This window comes from Dreissena polymorpha, chromosome 2 (genome assembly GCF_020536995.1).
Source record: "Dreissena polymorpha isolate Duluth1 chromosome 2, UMN_Dpol_1.0, whole genome shotgun sequence".
Lineage (NCBI taxonomy): Eukaryota > Metazoa > Mollusca > Bivalvia > Myida > Dreissenidae > Dreissena > Dreissena polymorpha.
Window position 1 is genome coordinate 31405742 of NC_068356.1, and position 27612 is coordinate 31433353.

The 27612-nt window shown below is 33.9% G+C and overlaps 1 protein-coding gene across 1 annotated transcript in view; it reads right to left on the bottom strand.

Annotated features, from left to right (window-relative positions):
• Positions 1-10572: 10572 nt before the first annotated feature.
• Positions 10573-27612, bottom strand: part of LOC127866480 (delphilin-like) — a 75325-nt gene continuing 58285 nt past the window's right edge. The window contains exons 19-30 of the mRNA XM_052407017.1: positions 25800-25881; positions 21834-21893; positions 20196-20323; positions 19729-19797; positions 19037-19123; positions 18573-18641; positions 16991-17077; positions 15773-15902; positions 14973-15025; positions 13879-13974; positions 13043-13192; positions 10573-12623 (exon numbers count right to left, since the gene is read on the bottom strand). Coding sequence (XP_052262977.1) covers positions 12573-12623; positions 13043-13192; positions 13879-13974; positions 14973-15025; positions 15773-15902; positions 16991-17077; positions 18573-18641; positions 19037-19123; positions 19729-19797; positions 20196-20323; positions 21834-21893; positions 25800-25881 — 1062 coding nt within the window. The 3' untranslated portion in view covers positions 10573-12572. The remainder of the gene's footprint in view (positions 12624-13042; positions 13193-13878; positions 13975-14972; positions 15026-15772; positions 15903-16990; positions 17078-18572; positions 18642-19036; positions 19124-19728; positions 19798-20195; positions 20324-21833; positions 21894-25799; positions 25882-27612) is intronic.

The window sequence follows — 27612 nt, forward strand, 5'->3', positions numbered from 1 at the left end:
ACAATGATATACGGTGGCATAGACGTGACATTCACTTCTCTTGTTTTAAATTGCTCTCCTCTTTTTTCTATCTCGTGGCCACGAGTTAGCTATGTCGCGGCCACGAGATAGAAAAAAGAGGGGTGCAAAACTAAATGAAAGCGGCGTACAATTAAAAAAAGAGCGGTGCAGTAAATATAGGCAGAGTGCATTAAAAAAAAGAGGAAAGAATTTTCGCTATCTCGAGATCCCGAGTTAGTCAGCCAATCAAATTTTGCGTAGCGATTTAAAAAAAGAGAAGTGAATGTCACCTCTATGCCACCGAAATATCGAGTGTTTTAAAACCTTTCATATTGTCAACTTTATTCTTTTAGCGTTTTAAGTTTGCCATTCGCGTGATTCCCGGAATGTATCGCTATTCGATTGAATCGCTCTCGTTTGTGTGATGTTTCACAGACAGAAAAACTGTCTGTCTGTGATGTTAAACGAATTACCGGTCAGGAATTATACCCTGGTCAATCATTTTGTCTTATTTTAACCATAGACGGCGAAATAAAGTTGGATGCCCATTTTCGATTTGTGTTTGAAAATTCAACCGCTTTTTCATTTAGGGTACCATCTTGTAGAAATTTCTTATCATACGTGAAAATGCAACATTAATCTGCTCTTAATCGGCATTCTTATGCCACAAATTTCTTATATCTTCCGCAGCTAGTCTCATAGGCACTATGAGGATGTTAAAAATACTTATAAACGATAAACTTGAAATAATTGAATACGGTTCCATAGTTTGGGACTTAAAAAAAAGAGATATTTGATAAGAAACACATACATAGTTAGGGCTCATGTACATGGCGCATACTCTCAATATCCTCTATGTATGAAGGACATGATTTTTAAATACCTCCAATACTAAGGAAGTTATGCTCTTACAAGACAATTTAATTTTGATGAAGTTTCAAAATATCATCAACACTTCCATACAATGTTCCTCACAATACTCAGAACAGAGGGTTAGAACAAAACACAAAATATGCCAAGGGCAATTGCTTCAATCATACTGACATGAAGTGGTGTTTCTTGAACTCTGCATTTCCTAGATGATATACTACATAGACCCAAAAGCTATATATATGCTCAAAGATGCCTTTAGAGACCAGGATGTTGGTGTCAACCGGAGATACCGCATAGATCGCAAACTGTTCAACCTTTGGATGCTCCCGGCAAAAACAAGGGTTCAGACAGCTATTATCAGAGATCTGTTGTACGCTGATGACAGTGTACGTAATACTCTATCAGAAGATATGGGACGATGTTCTCCATGTTCTCCAGCGCCTGCACAAACTATGGTCGTACGATCAGATCAAAGAAGACTGAAGTCCTCCATTAGCTCGCGTCTGGATAGCCTTACGTTGAGCCCAACATTACTGGCAAAGGCCAGATATTCAACACAGTGGGCCGCTTCAGTTACCCGTATAGCAAGAGCCAGCTCAGCCTTTGGCAGACTATACCCAAATGTTTGGAACATAAGACGCATCATCACACAGACCAAGCTGAAAGTATACAGTGCAGTGGTGCTCCCGGAAATGCAATCTGAAAAAAATGGACAGTGTATCAAGGCCGAACAAAGAAACTAAATTATTTCACACGACAAGTTTTAGGAAAATACTCGGCATCAATAAGCAAGACAAAACCCCTGACGCAGAGGTCTTGGCTAAAGCACGTCTCCCCAGAATATTCACCATCTTGATGCAGTCCCAACTTACCTGGGAAGGGCATGTAGCCCTGACAAAAGGATACCCAAATAACTGTTTAATGGCGAGCTGAAACAAGGCAAGCGGTCCCACGGTAGGCAGAATAAACGGTTCAAAGACACGCTTTAAGCCTCACTGAAAGCGATTTCAATTAACCCTGACACTTGAGAACAATCCGCAATGGATCGCTCCCCCTGACGCTATTCCATCTAAACAGGCGCCGAGAAGTATGAACGGAAAAACCGCCATAGAGAAGAAGAGGCAAGCCCGAAAGGCTCGTGCTACCAACCCTCCCGGAGACATCCCGCTCATTCCATGCCCGACTTGTTCAAGAAAATTACGTGCCAGGATCGGCCTATTTAGCCATCTGTGCACACACAGACAAACCCGGTCCCAGACCCAGGGTTTAGATCACTAGAGTGGTCCTCGTCTAGTCGATGGACGAACAACACTTCCTAGCAATGACTGGGTAAATCCTGTCATGAGCGTTATGCTCCTTGTGCTTTCATTTTACTTCGAAGTCCTCTATCATTGCAAGAGGTTTAATTTGAATCATTTCAATACTTCCGAATTATGCTCCTCAGAAAACAAGAGATTGCCAAGCAATATGGTCCCCTACCGGCTCCACCATTGTCAGTAATTCCACCATTGTCAGAATTTTTTATTTGTTGCCATAGCAACCAGAATTTTTGACGTATGAACAAAATGAAATGACGTGCATAATGTCCATATTGTCATCTATCCATGTTTCAAGTTTCATGAGAAAATATTTAGAACTTTTAAAGTTATCGCAGGATCCAGAAAACCACCATTTTCAGCAGTATTTCTAGGCTATTTGTTGTCATAGCAACCCTAATTTTTGACGTAGGAACAAAATGAAATGACGTGCATAATGTCCATATTGCCATCTATCCATGTTTTAAGTTCCATGAAAAAAATATTAAGAACTTGTAAAGTTATCGCAGGATCCAGAGAAGTGTGACGGACAGACTGACCGGTGAAACCGGTAGGGGACAAAAAGCGGGATAGACCGTCGGACGGAAGGACGATTTGATTACAAATATGCATCACTTTGGGGTATAATAACTTAATACATATATGCATATTATTAGTCCCCTATCGGTTTCACCGGAGGGGACTTATGGTTTGCGCTCTGTGTGTCAGTCAGTCAGTCAGTCAGTCTGTCACACTTTTCTGGATCCTGCGATAACTTTAAAAGTTCTTAATATTTTTTCATGAAACTTGAAACATGGATAGATGGCAATAAGGACATTATGCACGTCATTTCATTTTGTTCCTACGTCAAACATTCTGGAAAAATTCTGACAATGGTGGAGCCGGTAGGTGACTTATATTGATTGACAATAGTCTTGTTATAAGTGGTATACTTACCTGAGCCATGTACATTGTTATTTAGTAGAAAAGTGTTAACGTAATCATTCTATTACATCAACACATTGCAAGACTATCACTATCATCGCTGTCATCATCATCATAATTATCATCATCATCAACAACAACAACAATGGGTTCAAAATACAGAACTTAAAAGAGGTTAACAATGTGTAAGCAATATATAAGCTTTAAGTTTGCAGCAACCACTAAAGTAATTTTAAAGTAGCGTGAGGCTTTACGAGAAAGAAAAAAGTCTATACATTCTTAAATGAGATACAAGAGCCAAAACAATTGAGTGTGATACAATTAACAACACAATCTGCAAGTTTACACTTGGGTTGCAATGAAATATTGGTAGAATTTGGCAATATTCTATTATTGGCAGAATTTGTCTTCCATATTTGAGATTTAAAACGTTGATCATGATCGTGGCGCTCAGAATGTCGAGTATGTCTTTATCAGCGGTACATTTTGTTCAATTAAAGTAGGCCCGAGTAAGATTTTGATAAATTGAAAGCCTGCAATCGCTGCTAAATGTCGTTACATACGAATACAGAATACGCATAGAGTTTAAGATATAACGGTTTCGAATATTGCTCACGCCATTGTATAAATAACTAATGTTGTTTAAAGAGTTATATTCAAATTAGACTTAAAAAACGTTATTAATTTAAAATAACGCTAAAAGGATATTCTTCATTCTTTATTTGGTGAGTAGGTGCCCGGGTGATTTTCCAGAAGAAAAAAAGCATTGTATTCCGTTATGTGAGAAAATATTAAATTACTACTTTAAAGACCAACACAAACAAACGATTGACTGAGCAAAGAAAAATGGTACCGAGGAATGTGTTCACAGTTTTATTAATTAAATTAAATTGAACAGCGTGTCAAATAATAAAGAAAAAATGAAAGCAAAACATTAACGGCCAGTTTAATTGTTCCCATATGGTACCTGAACCCTATATTATATTGATATTTAGCCCTCCCAAAGATAGGCCTTTCGTACCGATGTACATCTTTCATATTTATCTTGACTTCGCAAGAACATATACAATGTATACTTTACTTGATATATAATGTTCAATGTTGAACATCTCAATCGTTCGTTGATACTAAAATAGGTAAGTTGACGTAAACTCGTTATTTTATCACCATATTTTAACATGTTATATTTCTGAAAACTTCTTTGAATAATATAACTGCAAAATAAAACATTTCAGAACATGTAGCTTGTTAATAATTTGTAGTAGTAGTAGATCTAGTGGTAGCAGTGTTAGCAGCAGCAGTAGTAGTAGTTGTAGTAGTAGTAGTAGTAGTAGTAGTAGTAGTAGTAGTAGTAGTAGTAGTAGTAGTAGTAGTAGTAGTAGTAGTAGTAGTAATAGTAGTAGTAGTAGTATAGTAGTAGTAGTAGTAGTAGTAGTAGTAGTAGTAGTAGTAGTAGTAGTAGTAGTAGTAGTAGTAGTAGTAGTAGTAGTAGTAGTAGTAGTAGTAGTAGTAGTAGTAGTTGTTGTTGTTGTAGAAGTAGAAGTAGTAGTAGTGGTAGTAGTAGTAGTAGTAGTAGTAGCACTAGTAGTAGTAGTAGTAGTAGTAGTAGTAGTAGTAGTAGTAGTAGTAGTAGTAGTAGAAGTAGTAGTAGTAGTAGTAGAAGTAGTAGTAGTAGTAGTAGTAGTAGTAGTAGTAGTAGTAATAATAGTAGTAGTAGTAGTAGTAACAGTAGTAGTAGTAGTTGTAGTAGTAGTTATAGTAGTAGTAGTAGTAGCAGTAGTAGTAGTAGTAGTAGTAGTAGTAGTAGTAGTAGTAGTAGTAGTAGTAATAGTAGTAGTAGTAGTAGTAGTAGTAGTAGTAGTAGTAGTTGTTGTTGTTGTTGTTGTTGTAGAAGTAGTAGTAGTAGTAGTAGTAGTAGTAGTAGTAGTAGTAGTAGTAGTAGTAGTAGTAGTTGTTGTTGTTGTTGTTGTTGTAGAAGTAGTAGTAGTAGTAGTAGTAGTAGTAGTAGTAGTAGTAGTAGTAGTAGTAGTAGTAGTAGTAGTAGTAGTAGTAGTAGTAGTAGTAAAGAGTTGGAAAATGAATTAAACTGTTATAATTTTTGTTACATTGGTAAGGACTTGTTTTTCTATACGATATGCGACTGGATTATTTTAGAGATATTTGCTATATTAATAATTTTTATTCACTTGGCTGCGTACTGGTATCATTCTAAGCGCAGGTCAACATATATATGCAGTCGATGTCGAGGTGCAACGATTATTACCATGATATGTAGACAAGCGTACTTGAATATATGTGAAATAATTAACATCTTTATTGAAAAGGGGTGGTCCTTGCTTTTTGCAAACATTCCCTTAGTCCCAGGGGTAGTCCTGTTAGTCATTGGGGTATGTATTCAGTCATCACTGATATACTAGTACTTTCTGTTTCCTAGTTTCCTTATTTGCTTGTAAAGTTTGTATTTTGGTGTATTCCAAGAGTTTGTCGTGGTTCTTGTTGTAAAGTTATAGACACGAATACAGTTTTCCGTCTAATGTATTCGTGAAAAAAGTTGTTCCGAAATCCACAGGCTAATTCATTTAATTGAATTTCAAGATGGCTTTTTAAAAGACAAAATCTTTAAAGAATATTTTTATCTTTTCAGGTTCAGACATAAGAATGTATTATATCCAGAACTGGACAGTTTGTTTTTAAGAATGATTGATTATTCAATCATGAATGCATTTTTTAAATGTAATCGAATCTTAACGTGAAAGACGTTTGTTAAAACCTGTAAAATCACTAAATAAATATTAAAGCATCACACATCGAAATACTTGAATATATTGAACTTCAATGATAAAACTTTTTCCCTCAAAGTATTTAAAATATGATAGGATTTCGTGTTTAAAATTGTCTTTTTAAACTCGTATACAGTTAGGCATAATGTCGATTTCTATTTGGTGATGTCTTATCACGAGTAACTCTTATGAAAATTGAATAACGAAATGAATGTATTGACTTTATAATTTATGTCTTGTCCTGTGATTGTAAAACGTATTTACAATAAAATGTTATTTTATGTGTTGTCTTGTTTGCTTTTTTATCACCTACTATATTCTTATAATGTATCAATAAATAGTATTGTTCATTACTTAAGACAACGCCAAAGGAGGTTAAGTGTGTTTATATTCGCATGTCTCAATTTATAAAACGTTAAACATGAGCTCACGAATTACTACAGGTATAATAAAGACAACAACAAAAATGCTTATTTTTTAATTGCTAAAAACGAATATAAAAAACAACTTTATATAAGAAGAAATATATTTTAAAAAGGTAGTCGGCGAAAATTCTGACTTTGAAATAAAGTTTGCAATTTACGTTTCTAAATAATTAAATTGAAAACAAAAGTTTAACTATTGTGTGTTTTCACTTGTTAGTCGCATATTCACCGCATGAAATGTGTGTATTCATTGTCAAACGACACATTAGCGTAAGAAGATACAAGTTATTCTATTGGAGTGCACATCATATGTGTCCTCACATGCCTTATTACGAGTGTATTTCTTCACCATCGAAATAGTGTATGTTAATATTTGATTTACACGCAGTTTTTTTTCGACACATTTAAATCACACTTTCATAGCCGCGTCATGCAAAAATGGGTCTTATAAATTTGAATGGCTTTCATTTTAAACTTGCGATAAATTTTGACAAATGAGTTGCGTCTTAAATTATGCAATGGCGAACAACTTCAGCGCTTTGAATATTGTTCGTGTCTCAATATATTCCATGTGAATTTCCCGCGACAATATTCGACAATTTACGAGCAAACGCGAGATTGACTTCGGGCAGCGTCAAGCACGTAGTTCTCATGAGCTGTCCCAGGCTAATGTCGCGTTTGCTCGTGAATTTTCAAATATCGTCGCGGGCTTTCTACTTGGGATATATATTCACTCAAAAATTAATAAAAACCAACATTTAGTATCTTGTTAAATCTATCTTGCCAGACCACACTCTCGTTAATTTTGGCTACTGCTATAATGAACACTGATTTTTGATGGGTTAACTTTATTTTACGTAATATTCGTTAATTTTGAGTATTTATTTGGCTTTAAAGGAACTTGATAAGCAAAGATTCTTCAACTGTTATACTAAAATAATGAACAGTTTATACAGCAACATAACGTATGTTTTTAATTTAATTGTTTAATGAAGTAATTATATACTTATAAGTGATGTAAGATTTTTGTCTCCGGTATAAATAGGCATATTATATTAAGAAGGCTTAAAGGGATCTTTTTACGTTTTGGTAAATTGACAAAAGTTGTTTTAAGTTCGCAAATTCTCGTTTTAGTTATGATATTTGTGAGGAAACAGTAATACTGAACATTTACCATGGTCTAATATAGCCATTATATGCATCTTTTGACGATTTAAAAACCTGAAAATTATAAAGCGTTGCAACGCGAAACGATTGAATAATTTGGAGAGTTCTGTTGTTGCAGTTTAATTTTGTGAAACTACGAATATTGCTTATATAAAGTATAATATACGTCCATTGTACATACTTGACAGGACGGCCGAGCGTTCTAATTGGTTTTTACTCCAGAACTCCGGGGGTCACTGGTTCGAGCCCTGCTGCGGGCTACTTGTTTTCCTATTTTTAAATTTTATTCTTGATTTTTATTGGAGCTTTTTAGATCCAATGTTTACATTTATCAATATATAGCATTTAATGACAAACTTCAAAACGTGCCAAAATCTGTGAAAAGGCCCCTTTAAATGTCTATTGTTTCAAATTTGCCAATTCGTTGTTAGGAAACATGTTTTGAAGAGTAATCTGTGCGTCATGTAATTGTTTTTTTGGTGAGACTGCTTGTGACTAATCATCGGCAAAAGTCTAAATGTGCTCAACACATTGTCAGAGATGTCACAAAAGTTAAATGGAAATAATGAAGGTCCGAAGGCTGGGTCCTGATGAAGACCGGCATTTATGGTGTTTGGGCGGCGCAAATAAAAAGAACATACACCCGTACACACCTTTTGATTTCTGTTATATAAATAACTCATTGTCCAGCGACTTAAATACTTGCACATATTTCCGTTTGTTTCAACTAAATTATGTGGCCTTTGTGTCAGACTTGGTCAAATTCCTTACAAATTGCACAGTATGTGACTCCAGTTATTTCTTTCATGGATATATAAATATATATGCACATCAAAATATGTCAATGATTCCATGAAAGAAAATAACTGGAGTTATATATACTATATATATATGGACTATATATATAGTGAAACTCTCTACCAAATTTATATCTCATATCTAATACAAATAATTGAGAAGCGTGTTTGGGACTATTTCACTGTTTATGAAAAGACATACTTGATAAGGTACAAGTAGACGTGATTAGAAAGGTAACAGTTCTAACATGTCGGGCACAAACCATAAGGCAATAGGGTTGATTTCACTTAACAATCATTTGAAAATACACAAACTTGCTATAGTATAAAAATACAATACAAAATATATTTCCGGGTTATCTTAGGGAATGCTAAGATTGGTTCACTTAACGATCGTCGGAATATACCAACACTAGTGATAGTTTAGAAACATAATACAAATGTACTAATTTACTTCGGATTGTCTTAGGGAATGGTTACTTCCACATGTCCATACTTATTACCAAACAGTGCTTACCAGAGCTCCAGATAAGGTTTTGTGAAATTCTTAACTTTACTACCATATTTTCAAAAATAATTCTTAACTCTGAAATTTTATTCTGAACGTTACTACTAAGTTTTGGGAAAATAGTTCTCAACTTTTCTAAATGACCTAAAAATAAATAATAATGGTTATTTTCATACAAAAAAAATCAAAATAAACACACTAGCAACTTAATTTAAACGACTTCAACAGTGTCTATTCAGTATTATACAATTTTATTTTTCAAATACCTTCATATGCCCAAACTGTGCTTAGATTGCATGCCTTCGATGAATGTTTACATATTTCACAATTAAAACGGGTCTCCCCTTCAATCTTTTCAACGATTGGCCACGGGCATTGTCCCTTCCACTCGTTCAATGTTTTTTGTTTAAGTTTGGACCCGTCGTGTCGCGTTTTTTTTTTAGCTTTTCCGACTGTTTCGGCAACTGAACATACAACATCGTATAAGATCTTTTCTATAATGTCTTTCTTAACATTCAACTTCGGCTCACTTTGCGTACAATATGTTAAAAGCGTGTTTTTGCACGCTTTGCAGTTTTTTTAGGACGCTCTCTGGGCGCCGCCATTGTTTTTTGACAGATAGAATGTACACGCCGCTTTTATTGGAAAAAATGCGCTTTGTTAAACAAACCCGATAACCATTTTATATAAGAACCAAAAAAAATCTTTAATACGCGAAAAGAACTCAATAAAAATCGATACGAACCGATGTAAAAATAATATTCGTAACTTGATTTTGTAATTCTTAATGGTACGACAAGATTTTAAAAATAAATACGTAACGGACTTGAAAATAATTCGTTATTACGAAAATACAACCCTTATCTGGAGCTCTGGCTTACTATTCCAAAGTAATACAAAGATCAGCAAATTTATCCACACTCCAACATTCTGTCTTCTTTCTATATGACCATAAGATTGATAGACAGAATATCAGGTTTTAACGCGATAGTCAAACATTTTCCGGTGCAATTACTTGTAAAATGCTGATCACTACTTTTTAAGTGACCTTTTTATACCCAACATATTCTATCATTTGTGTCTTGTTCTGTGAAAGCTGGGCATAATGCATGTGCGTAAAGTGTCGTTCCAGATTAGCCTGTGCAGTCCGCACAGGCTTATCAGGGACGACACTTTCCGCCTTAACTTGATTTTCGGTAAGGAGGGACTTCCTTGAAACTTAAAATACCATTAAAGCGGAAAGTGTCGTCCCTGATTAGCCTGTGCGGACTGCACAGGCTAATCTGGGACGACATTTTAAGCACATGAATTAAGCCCAGTTTTCTCAGAACAAGACACATTTGATTACATTCATCCTTCCATTCTTTCAATGCCCATAAAGAATTGTGTTAGCCTCTCTATGCCATGTGCGGTCAGTTAAGAAACATCCAGCATGCACATTCAAACTTGTATGCTGGACTTTGTTCAAAAACAATATGTTTCAATATTACTTATACATTTGATAAACATATGTTTTCATTGCTTAATCTACAAACCGGTAACAGGAAAGGGTGGATCTCTCATGATGTTAAAACTTTTGACCCAACTCTTTTATTAATATGTAAAAACAAATAAATGCTTATGTCTGTGCTGTGAAATTGTATTGTTTGTACATGTATTGATATGTTATTTCTCAAACGCATTTGATCTTTAAAGCAAGAAATTATTGGTATACTAAAGGTCTGTGTAAAAAATAAACACAATTGACAAATTAACAAATTGAGAAAGCACTCAACACATACATTGAAGCAAATATCTACATATATTTGAAGTTGTATACGTATTATCATACAATAAAACATTATTGAAATAGAAAACATGGGTGATATTAACATACAAATATAATGAGTCCACAAATAAGCCTAAACACTTTAATTCAATGCAAATAAAATCAACACATTGATTGAACTATAACATAAGCCTTGTTAAAGACACAAATAAAATATGTCCATAAAAAACTGAATGTTTTTGAATAAGTATCAAATACATGAACCGTACATGTGCAAAACATAATACATGTAATCACAGATCAGATTGCATCTACCAAGAACTATATGTAAAACAAAAAAATACAAACAGGATTACAATATTGAATTATAAATTTAAGTGCTGTCCCTCTAAAAGCCAAATGCCAACGACGTATTGTTTTCATCTTAAAAGTGTGGCCAAACTTTCAAAATTTGAGAAAACTGACATGTTTTTTTATAAATAACATGTATTATTATTAAAAGACATTACATTAACATAGAACAATAACACTGTATTACTGGAGAGTTCTGATACTAAGCTTTCTGTACTACCTCTCAGTGTTCCATAGCGTTGTATGCACTTTTATAAGATTCCCTTCAATACTTAAAGACTATTACCGGTATTCTTGAATTTATGCTCAATACTTGAACAATAAATGAAGGGTGATAAATAATAATGAATAATGAAAAGAAAGTTATGAACTTGTGACTGAACTTTTCTTTTCTTTTCAACAATCTATCAATAACTCAAGATTTATTTGTAGAGAGCTACAGTCCTTGTAGTCCTTATATGAAGTTTAATTTAAATCCCTGAAAAACTTCACAAAACTGCTCTTAACAAGAAGAAGAAAATGATAATGAAAAATTAAGCTTATGGCAATAAATCCAAAAATACTGTGATGAGCATTGATATTCTTGAACTCAGCATTTACAAACCATATTGTTTAAATTATAAATGTATACACGTTTTTTTTTCCAAAACCATCAATACTAAAGGAGCTATACTTGGCACTAGAAAATTGACTAAAAAGCAATAAAATATAGTACAGGGTACTAGAAATAATGTTACAACCAAGAGGTTGAATAAGAATATAATAGATGACTAGAATTTCTGCGAGTTTTAACATACTAATATTTTACTAATGTATTGTACAAAAATGTTAAAAAAGTGAAACCAAAGTAGAAAATAAATTGTACACAAACAGAAACTAGTAGACCCTGTGGGCATTATTTGAAAAAAAGTATGAAAAGAACCACAATACAATTTTACATACGGAATATTAAACCTTTTGGCCTTGCGGTTTCAGAAGATATTTGTTAAGTTATTTTGCTATGTAAGTCTTTATAAGCTATTTCAGGCCCTGGGTGAGGCCAGTTTCAACCACAAGGTCCAGATTTAATGAAAATATTTAGACGCTAAATACATAATTTTCCATACCAGATATGACATATTTGGACATTGCATTTATAAAAAGATCGAGTTCTACTTATTAGTTATAAATGTGAAAAAAAATCAGCATGAATCAAATCCTATTTTAAATTCCAGATGATGAATAATATTTATTCTAACTGCTAAAATTTCCTGTCACATTTTGTTCCGTACAAAGCTGACTCACTGCAATGTGAGATATAGGGGTCCTTGTTTACAATTACTGAATTTATATATGACATGCAGGGTTCGATTGCAGCAGATAAAGGGCTTGCATGTTTGATGATAATCTAATTTACCATGCCCACTCGTGTGTGACTAAAAAAAAACGGGAGGCAAAATGTTCAAATGTTAAGCAAGAATCAAAATGATTTTCCAATTTTATCTTTTATCGATGGAACAAAATTATTTTCCTATCTTAAAGATGAAACGAAAACATTTGCCAATCTTAGAGATTGAATGAAGGAATAAATACATGATGAATGGTTGACAAAATATTGGAGTGGTTGATTAAAACCCATTGCCTACGCCATGATGCATCACATTGAGTTGCCAACTTGCCATGACTACAGTTTGTCTCCATGACGCTTATACATCATGTTGTAGCGATGAGCTTTCTGAAATAAAGTATAAAACATATCTTAAATAACATGGGTCATTTGATTTATTCATGATATTATTTATTTTCAAATTAAGAACAACCTTGACAACTAAACTATTTGAAGATTCTATTTTTTTATATTGATAATCGAATTTTAATTTATTCTCAGGGAAAAACATGTAATTAATTAAATCAATATGTTTTCTTTATATTATATAATTGTTTGGAAGATAAACAAATACATCAATGATGTTCAAAACAGTTCTGGGATAATTGACTTTCCTAAATTCATTTAAGCTTAACTTATTATATATCTAATGAGAACTTAGTTCACAGATTAGCTGTTAAAGAGTTTATTAGAACAGACTTTTTGTCCACGCATACTGCTATAATTGTCGAAGATCTTCAAAGTCTTCTAACATCACAAGTAAATACCTCAAACTTAGTCACAAAGTCAGCAAACACGCCAAACAGTTCGGTGGTGGTGACTTTCTTTGGGTCCTCTCCAAAGTACTGAACTGAAGCCTGGAAGGCCTCCATGGTACTTGCATTCAGCCGGAACAAACCCTGGATCTCGTCTGAGGCCTGAAACAGGAAAAAATCTTGATTGAATTTAAACAAGACGCTGTCACATATAAACTGCAAACAAAAGGCTGTTGCATAAAGTAATTTTGAACAGAGGACTCCTCAAAAAATAATGCAATCATGAAACCTTGAAAATGAGGCACTAAAAGATAATAAATCTTTAAAATTTGGACCAAAATAGCCAGCAAAAAAGATAGGAGTAGTTACGCACAGAAGCTTGTATAGGTAATTTTAAACCAAGGGCAATAACTCCTTAGAAAATATTGCAATCCTTACACCTTAAAACTATGAACACCATTTGTATAAAACTTGCAGATCAATAGTTTGAAAAAAATTATGCATTATTAATTTAAACGTCAGAGGAGTTAAAAAACAGAGGATTTTATTTGATATTTTCTACAAAGAGAAAAAGCTTCTTTAAATAATTTAATTGTGAAATATGCTGTGTAGCACAAGCATATAATTATTCTGAAAAAGTTTAGCGAAAATTATATGCCACTTGTAAGTGGAGTTGCTCACAGAAGCTTTTATATTGATTGTTAGGAAACTCTAATTTTGTTATAATTGGATGTTATTTATTATTAACAAAACTGTCAATATATATCTTGCAGTTAAAAAACCTTTATGATTTATATTCAAAGACCATAATCTCTTGATGTTACTAGACAGGTAAAGTCACCTCTTACCTGCGATATGAAGTGTCCCATCACATCCTGAAACTTATCATTGATGCCCAGACTGGTTTTCTGTGATCCGAACTTCTCCAGCGTTACAGAAATATCCTATAAATAGAAGGTTCCTGGAACTACTGGACTATGCATGAACCATACATTATAGGGGTCCTATACTTAAAAACATCGCATATAGTATTTATACTTATAGATAATTATCAATAATTAACTGCATATTATTAACAATTATGGTGTGTTTTACAATAAAAATATTATAAAATTGATTTACAGCTTTAAATTCAAAGTATTCTGAAATTTAAAACATATATGAACTATATTAAGATAAACTTATTTCAATACGACAATACCCAGTGGAACAAATATTATAATTGCTGCAAAAAAAGAATAATTTTCAGTAAAGATCATTTCTTTATATAATATAGAGCACTAGACAACAGCTCACTAAGGCATAATTGTGCCTTTGCCCATAAATGATCTGTGTGACTAACAGATGGTATGAGCTGACTGTGGTCTGATCCTATATGACTTAGGCTTTCATGGATCAAACAATGAAATATGATGTAAAAGTCAGAAGTATTTTTTGTTGCCTTTATAAACATAATTTAATCAGAACCATACTTCTATAGCAAATATTATTTATAAAACAAAAACCAGAATTGCCTAAATTTCTTTTAACATGATTGTTGACAAGTAGTTTTTCAAATAAAACTCCATGAACAAGCGGACAATTGTGGTATTTCCACACCTCTGAATGACTTGGTATTATTTCTTCACATTTCTCCAAAAGAGAGCTCAAATGTTGTTATGTACATTAACTCTTCCATTCACAATAACATACAACAACTAAAATAGGCTCAGCAACGAAAAACAATATCCACTTATTCAACGACCAATGTTGACAAGAACTTTCCTTGGTGAGAAACAATAAAGATGAGCTTACATCATGGTTGTATTTCTTGGAACAAGGTAATCCCTTTGACGTGACACATGTACTTTTAGAACAATTATATTCATGATATTAAGTAAGAACACATTTGAATAAATATAAAAATATACAATGGACCACATTAAGGAAGGTAGGCTTTTACCTGTAAAACTTTCCTTAAGTCTTGGAGCTCCTGGTTCAGTAATACGTCCGAAACTGAAGAACAAAACATCACCATAGATGCAAACTTTAAATGGATAAGCCAGAAAGAAAAAAAAACATATTAAAATATGATATTTTCTAGTTTTTGTGTATTACAATTAATGCAGTGACAATGTTGAGAGAAAAAAAGATTTTCATAAATACATGTAAAACATTAACGGGACTTAGTCCTTAGTCAAAAGGTAATTGTGTATAATCATTTGATTATCAAATGATGTTTATGATTTCAGATATATGTTTGTTGTGTAACAATAATATAAATGTGGACAGTCATTAAAAATGACAAATACCCCTGCAATTGCTAATTTCGAGCAGGTGAAAATTGAGTAAAAATTATTCTCAAAATTTTGTCATTTTATACGTAATACTGATCACACACATGGACAAAAAGCTTCATGATGATGTATTGAATCAATTGCGTAAGTTGAAGGACACATAACTCTGCAAGAACTGACCCTCCAGTGAGCTGTATGTATGTACTCATAAAGGCTCAAAGCATTTAATCTTTTACCACTTAGGTATTTTGATGCATTTGTAGTCCCTACAAACATTTAATTCAATTTAAGACCTATTTTACTAGATTTAAAGGCTTCATTTCCAACGCTTAGATACTTATGAGCAGAAACAGCATAAAGCCTGAACAGACTGCGAGTTACTCACAGGCTGTTCTTATTTTATGCTGATTGCACATAGCAATTTTAACTTTGTTTCTGATTGGGAACAGGATTAAAAAGTACTAACACTTAGCAGCCTGTGGGACAGTGGTGAGTTCCTCTCCTACAGCAACCAGATCAGGGAGCTTGCTGAACACTGCCTCTGCAAGCACGTGTAGGAACGTCAACTTGTTGTCCACAGTCTTCGTGATCTCAAGCTGCAAATTGATTTGAGACTCACCATGGGAATAATGGGCTTAATGCATTTGCGGAAAGTGTTGTCTCAGATTAGCCTGTGCAGTCCACACAGGCTAATCTGGGAAGACACTGCGCTTGATTTTGATTTTTATTAAAAAGAGACTTCCTTTAAACACCAAATTCCATTAACACTGAAAGTGTTGTCCCTGATTAGCCTGTGCGGAATTTTACAGGCTAATTTGGGACAAAACTTTCCCCAAATGCATTAAGCCAGATTTTCCCAGAATGTGGCACTCAGTTTTTTATTTTACTTAAGCTATCGCAAATACATAAACATATTTGCTGCTGTTTTTTTTTAATTGACAAACAAGTGCATTTTAAACACAAATGTAACAATAAAGCATTTCATAAAACAGTTTTTTCTTGAGCCTTTCAACTATAATCACTGAATATATTGCTCATGCGAGGGATTTACAAATTATTTATTTGTTATTAAGCAAGTGTTGATCAGGTCTGATAATTTAGTACATATGTAACAGTTACCTGGAGATATGGCATGTATGCGCTATGATCTGGGCAAAGTATAACATAATAAGCAAGATTACTATTCACATTCACATTCTGGATAAATTATTACAATCAAGTGACAGGTATAACATAGAACAGAGGGGCTAATCACGTGATGATCTAAAGGAAGTCAAGGTAGTGACGTCCATGCCGAGAGAGGGTTTTTTCTACATTTTATACCCTAAAACTTGTATTTATTTATTTAATGCTACGCACTTTTCAGCCATATCAGCAAGAAAGTGGGTAGCATTTATTTCATATGAATATTTACTCCATACAAAATTTCTTAGCAGGATCACAAAATTACAGCTCCTGCTAAGAAAATTTGTAGCGAGTAAATTCAAGATATAACGTGAATATTAATACGAAATAAGCGCTTATTACTTTCTTACTGATATGACTGGAAAGTGAGCGTCTTTTAAAAACTATACAATAGTAATAAAGGGTATAAAATGGCGTAAAAAACTGTTTCTGCACGGACATGACCATTGAGATCGTCATGTGATAACCCCCTCTGATGGAAGCTATCATTAAGTTTTACCTGAGACAAGAAGCGGATCTTGAAGCCTGCTGCCTCCCCAACCCGCTGATTGCCTTGATTCAGGAAGTTACCCATGGCCAAGATCAACTGAAACGCAAAAATATCAGAGAAACTGATGGATGCTCTCCAATGACAAGCTAAGAAATTGTACTGCTACAAAATCTTATGATAATATTCCCATGTCCACTCTGTAGGGATACTGCATACCAGTATATAGTTTATGCAAATTCAGATCATAAGTTCCTGTGAACTCACACAGAAATGTAAAAATAATAAGAAAATGTCATTTTGGTTATTATGCAATAACCCCCTTGAAAATTATTGAAGCTGAATTACATGGAAATTAATACACGTCCATTCAATAAAGTTGCCCCATATGAAGTGTAATACAATTCTGAAGGAAAAAGTGACATACATGTATAGAAATAGAAAGGAAATAACTCCCTTAAAAATGGGCCACAATGATCTGACAACACTAAGCATGTCCCTCTTTTAGGGGTGCTGCATATCCTAATTCATCAAATTCACATCATTAGTGTCTCAGATTTTGGAAGGAAACTTATTTTATGATGGACGGACAAACTGAAGGACAATTGGACGGAAGGACAGATATCAAATACAAGAGAAACAATTATCAGAGAAATTCGTTTTAGACCCAAGCAAACTTGATTTAATCAAAATATAATTTTGACGGAAAGACAAGGCTGTGACAATATGACAATATGTTCAGTCATGCAATATTGTTTTATCCTGTTGATTTGACTCGTTCTAGGTTAACTGTCATTTAGACAGCACCAGTATTTTATGCACCTTTATCCAGCAGGAAATATTTTGTAAGTGCTCTGGGTAAACCAACACTTTGGGCAGCTCTTAACATAGGAAAACAAAACATTGTGTTTAATAAACAAACAAAATCAAATAAATGAAGGACAGATCATATGAATAATTAGGTGAAGGTCATGGACAGATCATATGAATAATAAGGTAAAGGTCAGGGACAGATCATATGAATAATAAGGTGAAGGTCATGGACAGATCATATGAATAATTAGGTGAAGGTCATGGACAGATCATATGAATAATTAGGTGAAGGTCATGGACAGATCATATGAATAATTAGGTGAAGGTCAGGGACAGATCATATGAATAATTAGGTGAAGGTCAGAGACAGCTCATATGAATAATTAGGTGAAGGTCAGAACCTGCACTACTGTTTACTCCAATGCAGTACTGAGGATAATATAAGTATCATCAACACATCAAATGATTCAAAAAGTTCTTAATAGAACTGATATCTGCTCCACTCAAAATAGACAGGCAAATTTAATTCCATATGTTTAGCAAGTACTTTGTGCAGCTCTAAAATAGGGAAATGAGTACAAAAACATATGCAATCTGTAAGTACTCACCGTGAAATTTTTGCTGTAATACTGCAGCGCTATAATCATATGAAAACAATTCAATTAAATTGATAAATTTATTTAACAGAAGGTCAACCAATCAATGTCTTATAAATATTGGTTTAAGTCAAATTGTATGCAAATGTTACTGATTCAAAATATTCGGAAGTTACAAATATTACCTCCAGTATCTTTGAGAGCTTCTTGCTGTGACGCAATTCTAAGGATGCCTTTCTAATACAGTGTAGATGCTAAAAGACAGGAGACACACATAAATTCGTGTCCAGGACATGGTGCACACATATGGCTGGTTATCACAAAACTTATTGCAATAACTTGTGTTTACTCATATAAGATCTACTTTTTGCTGCATATTCTCTAAACATGTGTTCCAAGGACATTGATAACTGAGTGCACCAGTTTGCATGCTGATAAAGATGTCACTATGTCTATGAACGATCTTTATTTGAGCAGCTTTACTTTAAACATGACACATAACACCAGTCAAAACAAGTCCTTCTTTTGCTAAAAAAATGGGCTATAACACCTGTGTATTAATTAGGTTACAATAAAAGTGATGTTGGATAATACTGATGTTGTACCAATGGTTGTTTATAAAAATAATTTCAGTACAATTTGAACATACTTCTTTCATTTCAGTGATTTTTTCCTGGAAATTCCCCTTGAAAACAAGAGCCTTCAATCTCTGTTCATATCCAGGCACTCGGCTCATCTGTAGAGAAGAACATTCAGGATTATGATAAAAAAACTTTCTCATGTCAGTGTCAATTCAATTGTTTAAATACAATTGACAACAATAAAATGGATTGGTTAAAAGACCTAGATCTATTTAAAACAAAAAAGTGATCTACATCTATTGAATTTAAACGACAATTATTTCCTAAATCAATTCAATGATTTAAACAATGTCAAAACATTGTCAGACTAACGTCATGTCTAGATCAGTTTGGGAACCATAGAACGAACAAAACCTTGTCACAGTGCCTACAATTACCCCAAAAGGACAGATGGGCGGCCCGACCGACTGTCTGATCAACCAATCGACAGACAGACAGACAGACAGACAGACAGACAGACAGACAGACAGACAGACAGACAGACAGACAGACAGACAGACAGACAGACAGACAGACAGGCAGACAGAGGTTCACTGTGATTGTACAATAAACTCCATTTAGTTCGAAATGAGGGGCATAAAAACAAAATGTTATATTGAAAAAGAAGCCAAAAAACTGATCTACAAATAGACAGATTGAAGATTGAGATCAGCAAGGAGGGAGGTGGTCATTGTTTACTAAAATGTAATTACATATTTACCTCATATGTGAAGCGGTCAGCATTGCTGAGTTCTTCAATGTCTCCTGTGTATGAATCAAGCTGTTCCATCTACAAGGATCATGAAGATGTTGAACAAGTAATAAAGGGACTGATTAACAAATATACAACATTTAACTGAACATGTGTATTAACCATATAACTATTTCAAGATAATGCAATTTGTTTTTAGCAAAAAGATTTTGATTAAGAGTTTAAATAGCTAATATAAACAAACAACAGTCTGAAATCCTATTGCATCAGACAAAATAGGAAAGTCAGACAAATGCTGAGTGAATGAAATGAAAAATGTATTGCCTGACAACTTCTTGGCCCTCGCCAAAGGCGTATACAGAATTGGCATTGTGCGGCTGTCAATCTGTCAATCAAAAAATTATTTTTGGCAGGGGATATCAATTCAACTAATTTGCTTGTTTTTTATCTTAAAAATAGCGCTGCTAAAACTTGACCTCATTTTTGTTTGGAGCATAAGCCAGCAGCTGTCGAAGGAGTTCAGGGGTAAGAATGGCTTCATCCATGAGATACAAGGCCTGTCTCACCTCGCCCAGGGACAGCTTCAGGTGACCAAGTAAGATGGCTGAAAATCAAGACATGTTACATATGCAGGTAGTCTTGTAAGTCTTCTTCAGGGAGATATGCTTGTAACTTGTCAAGTAAACTAACAGTTTTATATGGCAGAATATATACAGAATAAGAGGTTACTGTCCTATTGTTCTGTAATATATCAGGTGAGGCTACGAATGGCTTTATGTGTGCCAAGCCATATATATGACACAACCATTGGGTGGCAACCTGTTTTTATGTTTATTATTCCTCTACGTCCTCATTTAAAAAAGAAAATAAATATACTCGCTACAATGCTGCATTTTTACAGGGAATGAATATGATGTTTGACGTTTTAAGTCTTAATAATGACGTAATGAGAACTTACGCTTATTTTTTGTAAAATATGTTTTTTTCTATTTATGTTGTATTTTGTGTCCAAAATGTAGTATATCTTGGTATCATATTTTTGTTACGTTGAATCTGATTGTATTTAACCAATCAGGCAGGATTATATCAGACAGATATCAATGTAGTGGTATGATTAATCAGTTCAAGTAAAAACAACACTCATGTTAACATGCCAACATACACATGATATAGGATATGGTACTGGTGATCAATAGTTCATATGAAAATGCCGGATAAGTACTTTGCATGTGCCATTGCATTTCAAGAGTTATTGCAAGACACAATCTCCTTGTATATTTAAGAAAAAAGAGGGCCCTTTGTCATTTTATTTACCAGCAAGGACCCTTAAGCTTTAGCACATATACTGTTTGGGGCTGCCTGGCTGGTCACTATTGTGCCATTGGGCCAGGACTGGGGTGTTCTATTTTGATCTTGTAACAAACATTCTTAAAACAACGAATAAACCAGTGCATAATAAATACTTTAAACAACATACCTATTGACAAACATCTTAAAGCACTCAAAGTAATACAGAACATATTAACACTTTTCAGTTTTGAACAACAGCCAGGGTCAATGGCCTCAAAAGCACAATACAATACAGCCAATCCATGGTTCATATTTAGAACATGCAGTCTATATAAGAAAATAGTGACCAGTCCATATAATCATGGAACAGGGAGTATTGGGTATACCGGTACGTTTTAACCAAAACCTAAGACGTCCTACTAGGTCTTTGTTATGCTAATGGGCACTCAGTTGGGGCTTATGTTTCTTTATGATGTGTAAAGTGAGTGATGTCATTCAATAATAAATTAATAATTAGCATGCATGGTCCAGATTAAGCTCAAACAGTCCATAAAACAAAAATAGAAACTGGTCCATAAACATCAGAGTGTGCATTTAATGCATCTAGACCTGTCTATGTAATTGCAATTTAGATATTTTATTAGAACTTAAAGCAATGGCATATTTTCATTTATTTCTTCTTTTTTTTTTTAATGCATTTGTAATTATGGAAAAATGTTGTAATAACTTGACGTTAAAACTCTGATTTTATTATGACACGCCATTACTAAAACTACCCCCAAAATTCTAAAGAGTGAGTCTCTTTAAAAGCTGGAAGTACTTACATATGTTATATGCTTTCTTAGGATTCAAAATGCACACTTCGTATTTCTTTTCTGTGATTTCTGTAAGTAAAAAGAATTAATTAATCAAGGTTATGTGAACTAGTTTTACACCTAAACAGGAGAACAGCAATTAAATATAACACATTTAATGACCAACTATTTTAGGATAATTTAAAAGTGTACAACTAGTACAACAAGGATAGACAGGTAAACATTAAATAAATAAACATAGTCGTTTTGTAATAACCATTTTGTCAGTCCGAGACATTTGTGTTTGCTATAATTACAATATTGTTTTTTCATTTTAAAGCGGGTATATACGATTTTTTATATGTGTTTAATTGTTATATATTGATAAAATATGGTACAATAACATAAAATGGGCAACAAAAATTATACATTAAAGCCGAATTTCATAAAATGCAGCAAAGACAAATTAGCGCCCCGAGCTGATTGTGACGTAAATATTTTCCTACAATAACCGAAGCATTCGTCTTTGTATTAGGATCAGAGTTAGTGTTCGTGTGTCGTATGAATATATATCGTTGCAGGAATTCAAATAAACCGTTACACTAAGTTTAGATTCACATCGTACATGTATGGTATACATGCTGGCGAATTCGGCTGTACAGCCGTTTTCAATTTCAGAATTAAATATCTGGCTTATTTCGCATTTTTCGACACATGTTCTTCTTAACTTTTATTTTAATTTATATTGAAATATATATATAATAAGTTTTTTACACATTTTATATAAATTCATAAATATTTGACAAAATTGTATATACCCGCTTTAACTATAATTGCCTAAGAATTGTAATTTTCGCATGAAAATATATAACCAATTTTATTACATAAAAATGTTAGTAAGAGTATGAATATTTTAGAAATGCACACATGCATCTATTAAATTTGAAACCTACCAGTGTTCGAAAAGTAAACCCATTCATGTTACATTTAAATAATACATATGGAGGCATTGGTTTATTCTGATTTCATTGTGTTATAGTTTGTATTTTTATTAAGTTTCAATTAACAAGTGGACAATGACGATCCTTGAATGTTCCTAAGAGATGTAGCTGAGTGCTATTAAACTCAAGTTCCTTAATTTTAGGCTACATTACACACTATGGGCCATTACTTAGTACAGGACCACTATGTGATGTTACATACGAACACAATTCCTCTGGGCAGTGTTGTATAATTAAGTAAAGTTTTAATGTTAATTAGCTTTATATGTCTATGAAAATAATGTTTATCAAAAGAGCGTGACAAGTTTTGACCCCAGAGAGACATCATTTGAAAAATCTATGTAGAGGACCACTGTATGATCTTACATGCAAATTATTCAACATTCGCGCCTTTGAAAGAGGGCCACACAAAGATCATTTCTGTTAAGTGTTGTGAAATTCTGCCAAGTGGTTAAAAAAACAGAAAAAAATGACATCACATTATCTCAATACTAAATATCAAAGGAGAGAGTATAGTATTTATAGAAAAAACGATGTTGGTAATGTTATTAAACATCATACATTCAAGCATGAAAGCTTTTTAGGAAGCATTATCGATGGTAGACAAAATGAATCATTTTGGGTTAACAAAGAATTAAGCATTTCTGCATTAGACTAAAAGAAGGTTAGTGTCAAAGTCAAAGTGAGATATAGTGATGTAGGTGTGTTGATAGAGTCCAAAGATATCATCCATTCAAGTATCATGACAGGCCAATAGCAATAGGCCTTTAAATAGTTGATTCTTGTCTTAAGGTATACAGTGCTTTAATAACTAGCTACTAATACATGTAAACAAGCCAATTCTTTGAATTGATATCCTCTGCCAAATAAAATTTAGTATATGGATGGGTGCAAATCCCTTGATATACAGTATACATGTATTACCAAAATTGCAATTTTACTCAGTGATATCTACACAACCATGAAGATTCATGTGGAAATCCAGTAGAGTATCTGAGATAAAGCCCTAAAAAGTTACATAATACAAAAATGAAAAAAGGGCAATAACTTGTACTCAAGGAAGTCTGTGGTTATGGTTCTTGTGCAATTCAATTCTCCACATTGATATCTACACATCCATGAAGATTCATGTTGATATCTTATATTGTTTCTCAAATATAGCCATTACACAATTTTATGACAGGCGGACAATGCCAATTCTCTATCCCTCTGCCTTTGGCCAGGGATCAAAAGCATACAATTAATTTGTGAATTATAAAAACATGTAAACTGACAAATTCGCTTATCCAAAGCTCTGCAAAAACCATGCCCTGCAATTGCTGGTAGAATTAGCAAACTAATGTTGTTGGAAGGAAATTACCAATTATGTTTTCAACTATAGGAATCAGCACAACATGCTATCAAAATGCATTCCCCAGTGAGAATACTACGCCTTTTAACCCATTAATGCCTAGTGGACTCTCCCATTCTTCTTAATTGGATCAATTTATTTCCAAGATTAGGGCTTGTATATTTATTTCTATATTTAGAATGTTTCTTACAGAAATTCCTTTAAGCAAACAGCGCAGACCCTGATGAGACGCCGCATCATGTGGGTCTACGCTGTTTGCCAAGGCCTTTTTTCTAGACGCTAGGCATAAATGGGTTAAGTATGAAACCCACACAAAACCATGAACAATAAAAAAACTCACAAAACCCAATTTAAACTGGATACAGAACCTTTTGAAAACCATGGGTTTTTGCTTGCTATATTACACAGTTCTTTCCAGTAAACATGTTCAAAAGTGTTAATGAACATTTTGTAAAATCTTTCACTTTTAACATGCCATTCTTGGCTAGTTATCAAAACTACACTACCTCAATTGCAGGCATATTCAACACTAGCATGGCTACATAACATGCTTTACTGCTGTACTTTTCAAGGACCATAATGACGCTGATAGCCTGTGTTTCACACATGAACATGACTGAGGCTTGTGTTCCCAGTGTAGGGATGCTATTGATAGAAAGTAATAATCACTGATGCTAAAAGCTAAATAACAATAAACATCAAAACATTTTATTTCATGAAAACAATGCCATCCCTCTTCAGGTTTTGAACCAGAATAGCCATTATGTTATAAAAATAATAAATATTGTTAATACAAAATTCTCACATGACATGAGGATTGGTTTTTCTGATAAACACAGAAATGCATCATATGGATTATTACTGGTATGTACAAATTATAAGCCGTATGATTCAGAAGTTGGTCTCACAAGTACTTGTAGATGTACTGAAAAATGCATGTACTAAAATGCACAACATATATTAAAAAACTATCCGAATGAACAAAATCATGAAAAGATGGCAACTCATTCTGTGTCTTTTGGCATCAGTGGATCAGGGGCACAAAAACAAGTTTTCAATCAAACATTTGACAACAAGAGATTGCTAAGCAATATGGTCCCCTACCGGTGAAACTCCACCATTGTCAGTAAAAAATTTATATTTATATATATATATTTGTTGCCATAGCAACCAGAATTTTTGACGTAGGAACAAAATTAAATGACGTGCATAATCCCCATATAGCCATCTATCCATGTTTCAAGTTTCATGAAAAAATATGAAGAACTGTTAAAGTTATAGTAGGATCCAGAAAAGTGTGATGGACTGACTGACTGACAGACAGACTGACAGACAGACTGACAGACAGACGGAGTGCAAACCATAAGTCCCCTCAGGTTTCACCTGTAGGGGACAAAAAGGTATCCACAGAATGTAATCATGACTTAATATTCTAATAGTGTTTGTAAGCATATTATTTGCTCTGTGGCATAAATAAATATTTAAATAAATAAACACCATATTGTTTCTTTGACTTTCATAAAGGAATCTGAGTAATTTAATTGTTCACTATGAAATATAAGAAGTCAATGAAGTGTTTTTGTAGTGAATTTTGTACTGGCATTGAATTTTGTCATTGAAATGGGTGTTGTGTGCTCAACTTACTTGATTTCCCTGTTTTGGTGGAGAAGTACTGTTCTAGCTCCAGATATCTGACCACATCCTGCAAGTCTGCTGCTTCACCAATCTATAGAAAGAAACAAATACTAGCTGTTTGACATAGCTCTGGTTGAAATTATGGTGTTTGTGTCAAGAGTTAGTTCCCTTACTTCTGTGTAACAATTAATGACAAAAGATTAATTCACAAATGATCATATGTTGAATGTACTGGAATATTGTTTCATTAAATCAGTTAATGAATATGCAAAACTATGTTATCATAAACGTGGAAAACAAGAGCTGTCCCCATCAAAAGACATATGCCCCCAAAAAACGCTTTTTTGAAACCTAAACGCAGATTTCAAAAGTTCAAGTTCAAGGTCAAAGGGGTCAAAGTTTGTGTGCGTATGGAAAGGCCTTGTCCATATACAAATGCATACCAAATATGAAGGTTACATCTGAAGCGACATAGAAGTTATGAGCATTTTTTGAAACCTAAACGCAAAAGTGCGACGGACAGACAGACGGACGGACAGATGGACGGATAGTGCGACTGCTATATGCCACCCTACCGGAGCCATAAAAAAGTTAAGTTTTGATATAGGACAATAACAATCCAACATGCACAACTTCGTAACATAAGGAAACAAGAGATGTGTTTGTCAGAAACACAATGTCCCCTATTGCGCCGCTTTGAAGCCATAAATTTGACCTTTGACCTTGAAGGATGACCTTGACCTTGAAGGATGACCTTGACCTTGACCTTTTGCCACTCAAAATGTTCAGCTCCGTGAGATACACATGCATGCCAAATATGAAGTTGCTATCTTCAATAATGAAAAAGTTATAAAATTTAACCAAGGTTAAAGTTTTGGGACACACACAATGAATGAATGAATGAATGAATGAATGACAGACAGAAAGACAGGCCAAACACAATATACCCCCGATCTTTTGATCCGGGGGCATAAAAAACTCATTTTTTCGATAATTCAAGAGCCATAACTCAGGAGTGTCTTAGTCAATTTGGCTGATTATCGAACTTTATCTAGATCTTATGACCTTACACATTTTTATGAAGTGTGGCGGAGATCCTATGACATTTGCTCGAGTAATTGAGCGGAAATGAGAAAAAACGCAATTTTTTTTATGATTCAAGGGCCGTAATTCAGGAGTGTCTGGGTCAATTTGGCCAATTATCAAACTTGACCTTGATGTTATTGTCGAACACATTTTTATGAAATGCGGCAAAGATCCTATGACATTTGCTCGAGACTTATTGAGCGGGAAGAAAAAAAACACAATTGTACGATGACTCAAGGGCCGTTACTTAGGAGTGTCTAAGTCAATTTTGCAGATTATCAAACTTGACCTAGATTTTATTGCCTTATACATTTTCATGAAATTTGGTGAAGATCTGATGACAATGGCTGGAGTTATTGAGCGGAAACGAGAATAAAAGCAATTTTTCGATGATTCAAGGGCCGTAACTCAGGAGTGTCTGGGTCAATTTGGCCCAATAGCAAACATGACCAAGATTTTATTGCCGAACACATTTTCATGAAGTGTGGCGAGGATCCTGTAACATTTGCTGGAGTTATTGAGCGGAAACGAGAAAAGACCCAATTTTACGATGATTCAAGGACCGTAACTCAAGAGTGTCCAGGTCAATTCGGCTGATTATCAAACTTGACCTAGATGTTATTGCCTTACAAATTTTCATGAAGTGTGGCGAAGATCCTATGACATTTGCTGGAGTTATTGAGCGGAAACGAGAAAAGACCCAATTTTACGATTATTCAAGGACCGTAGCTCAGGA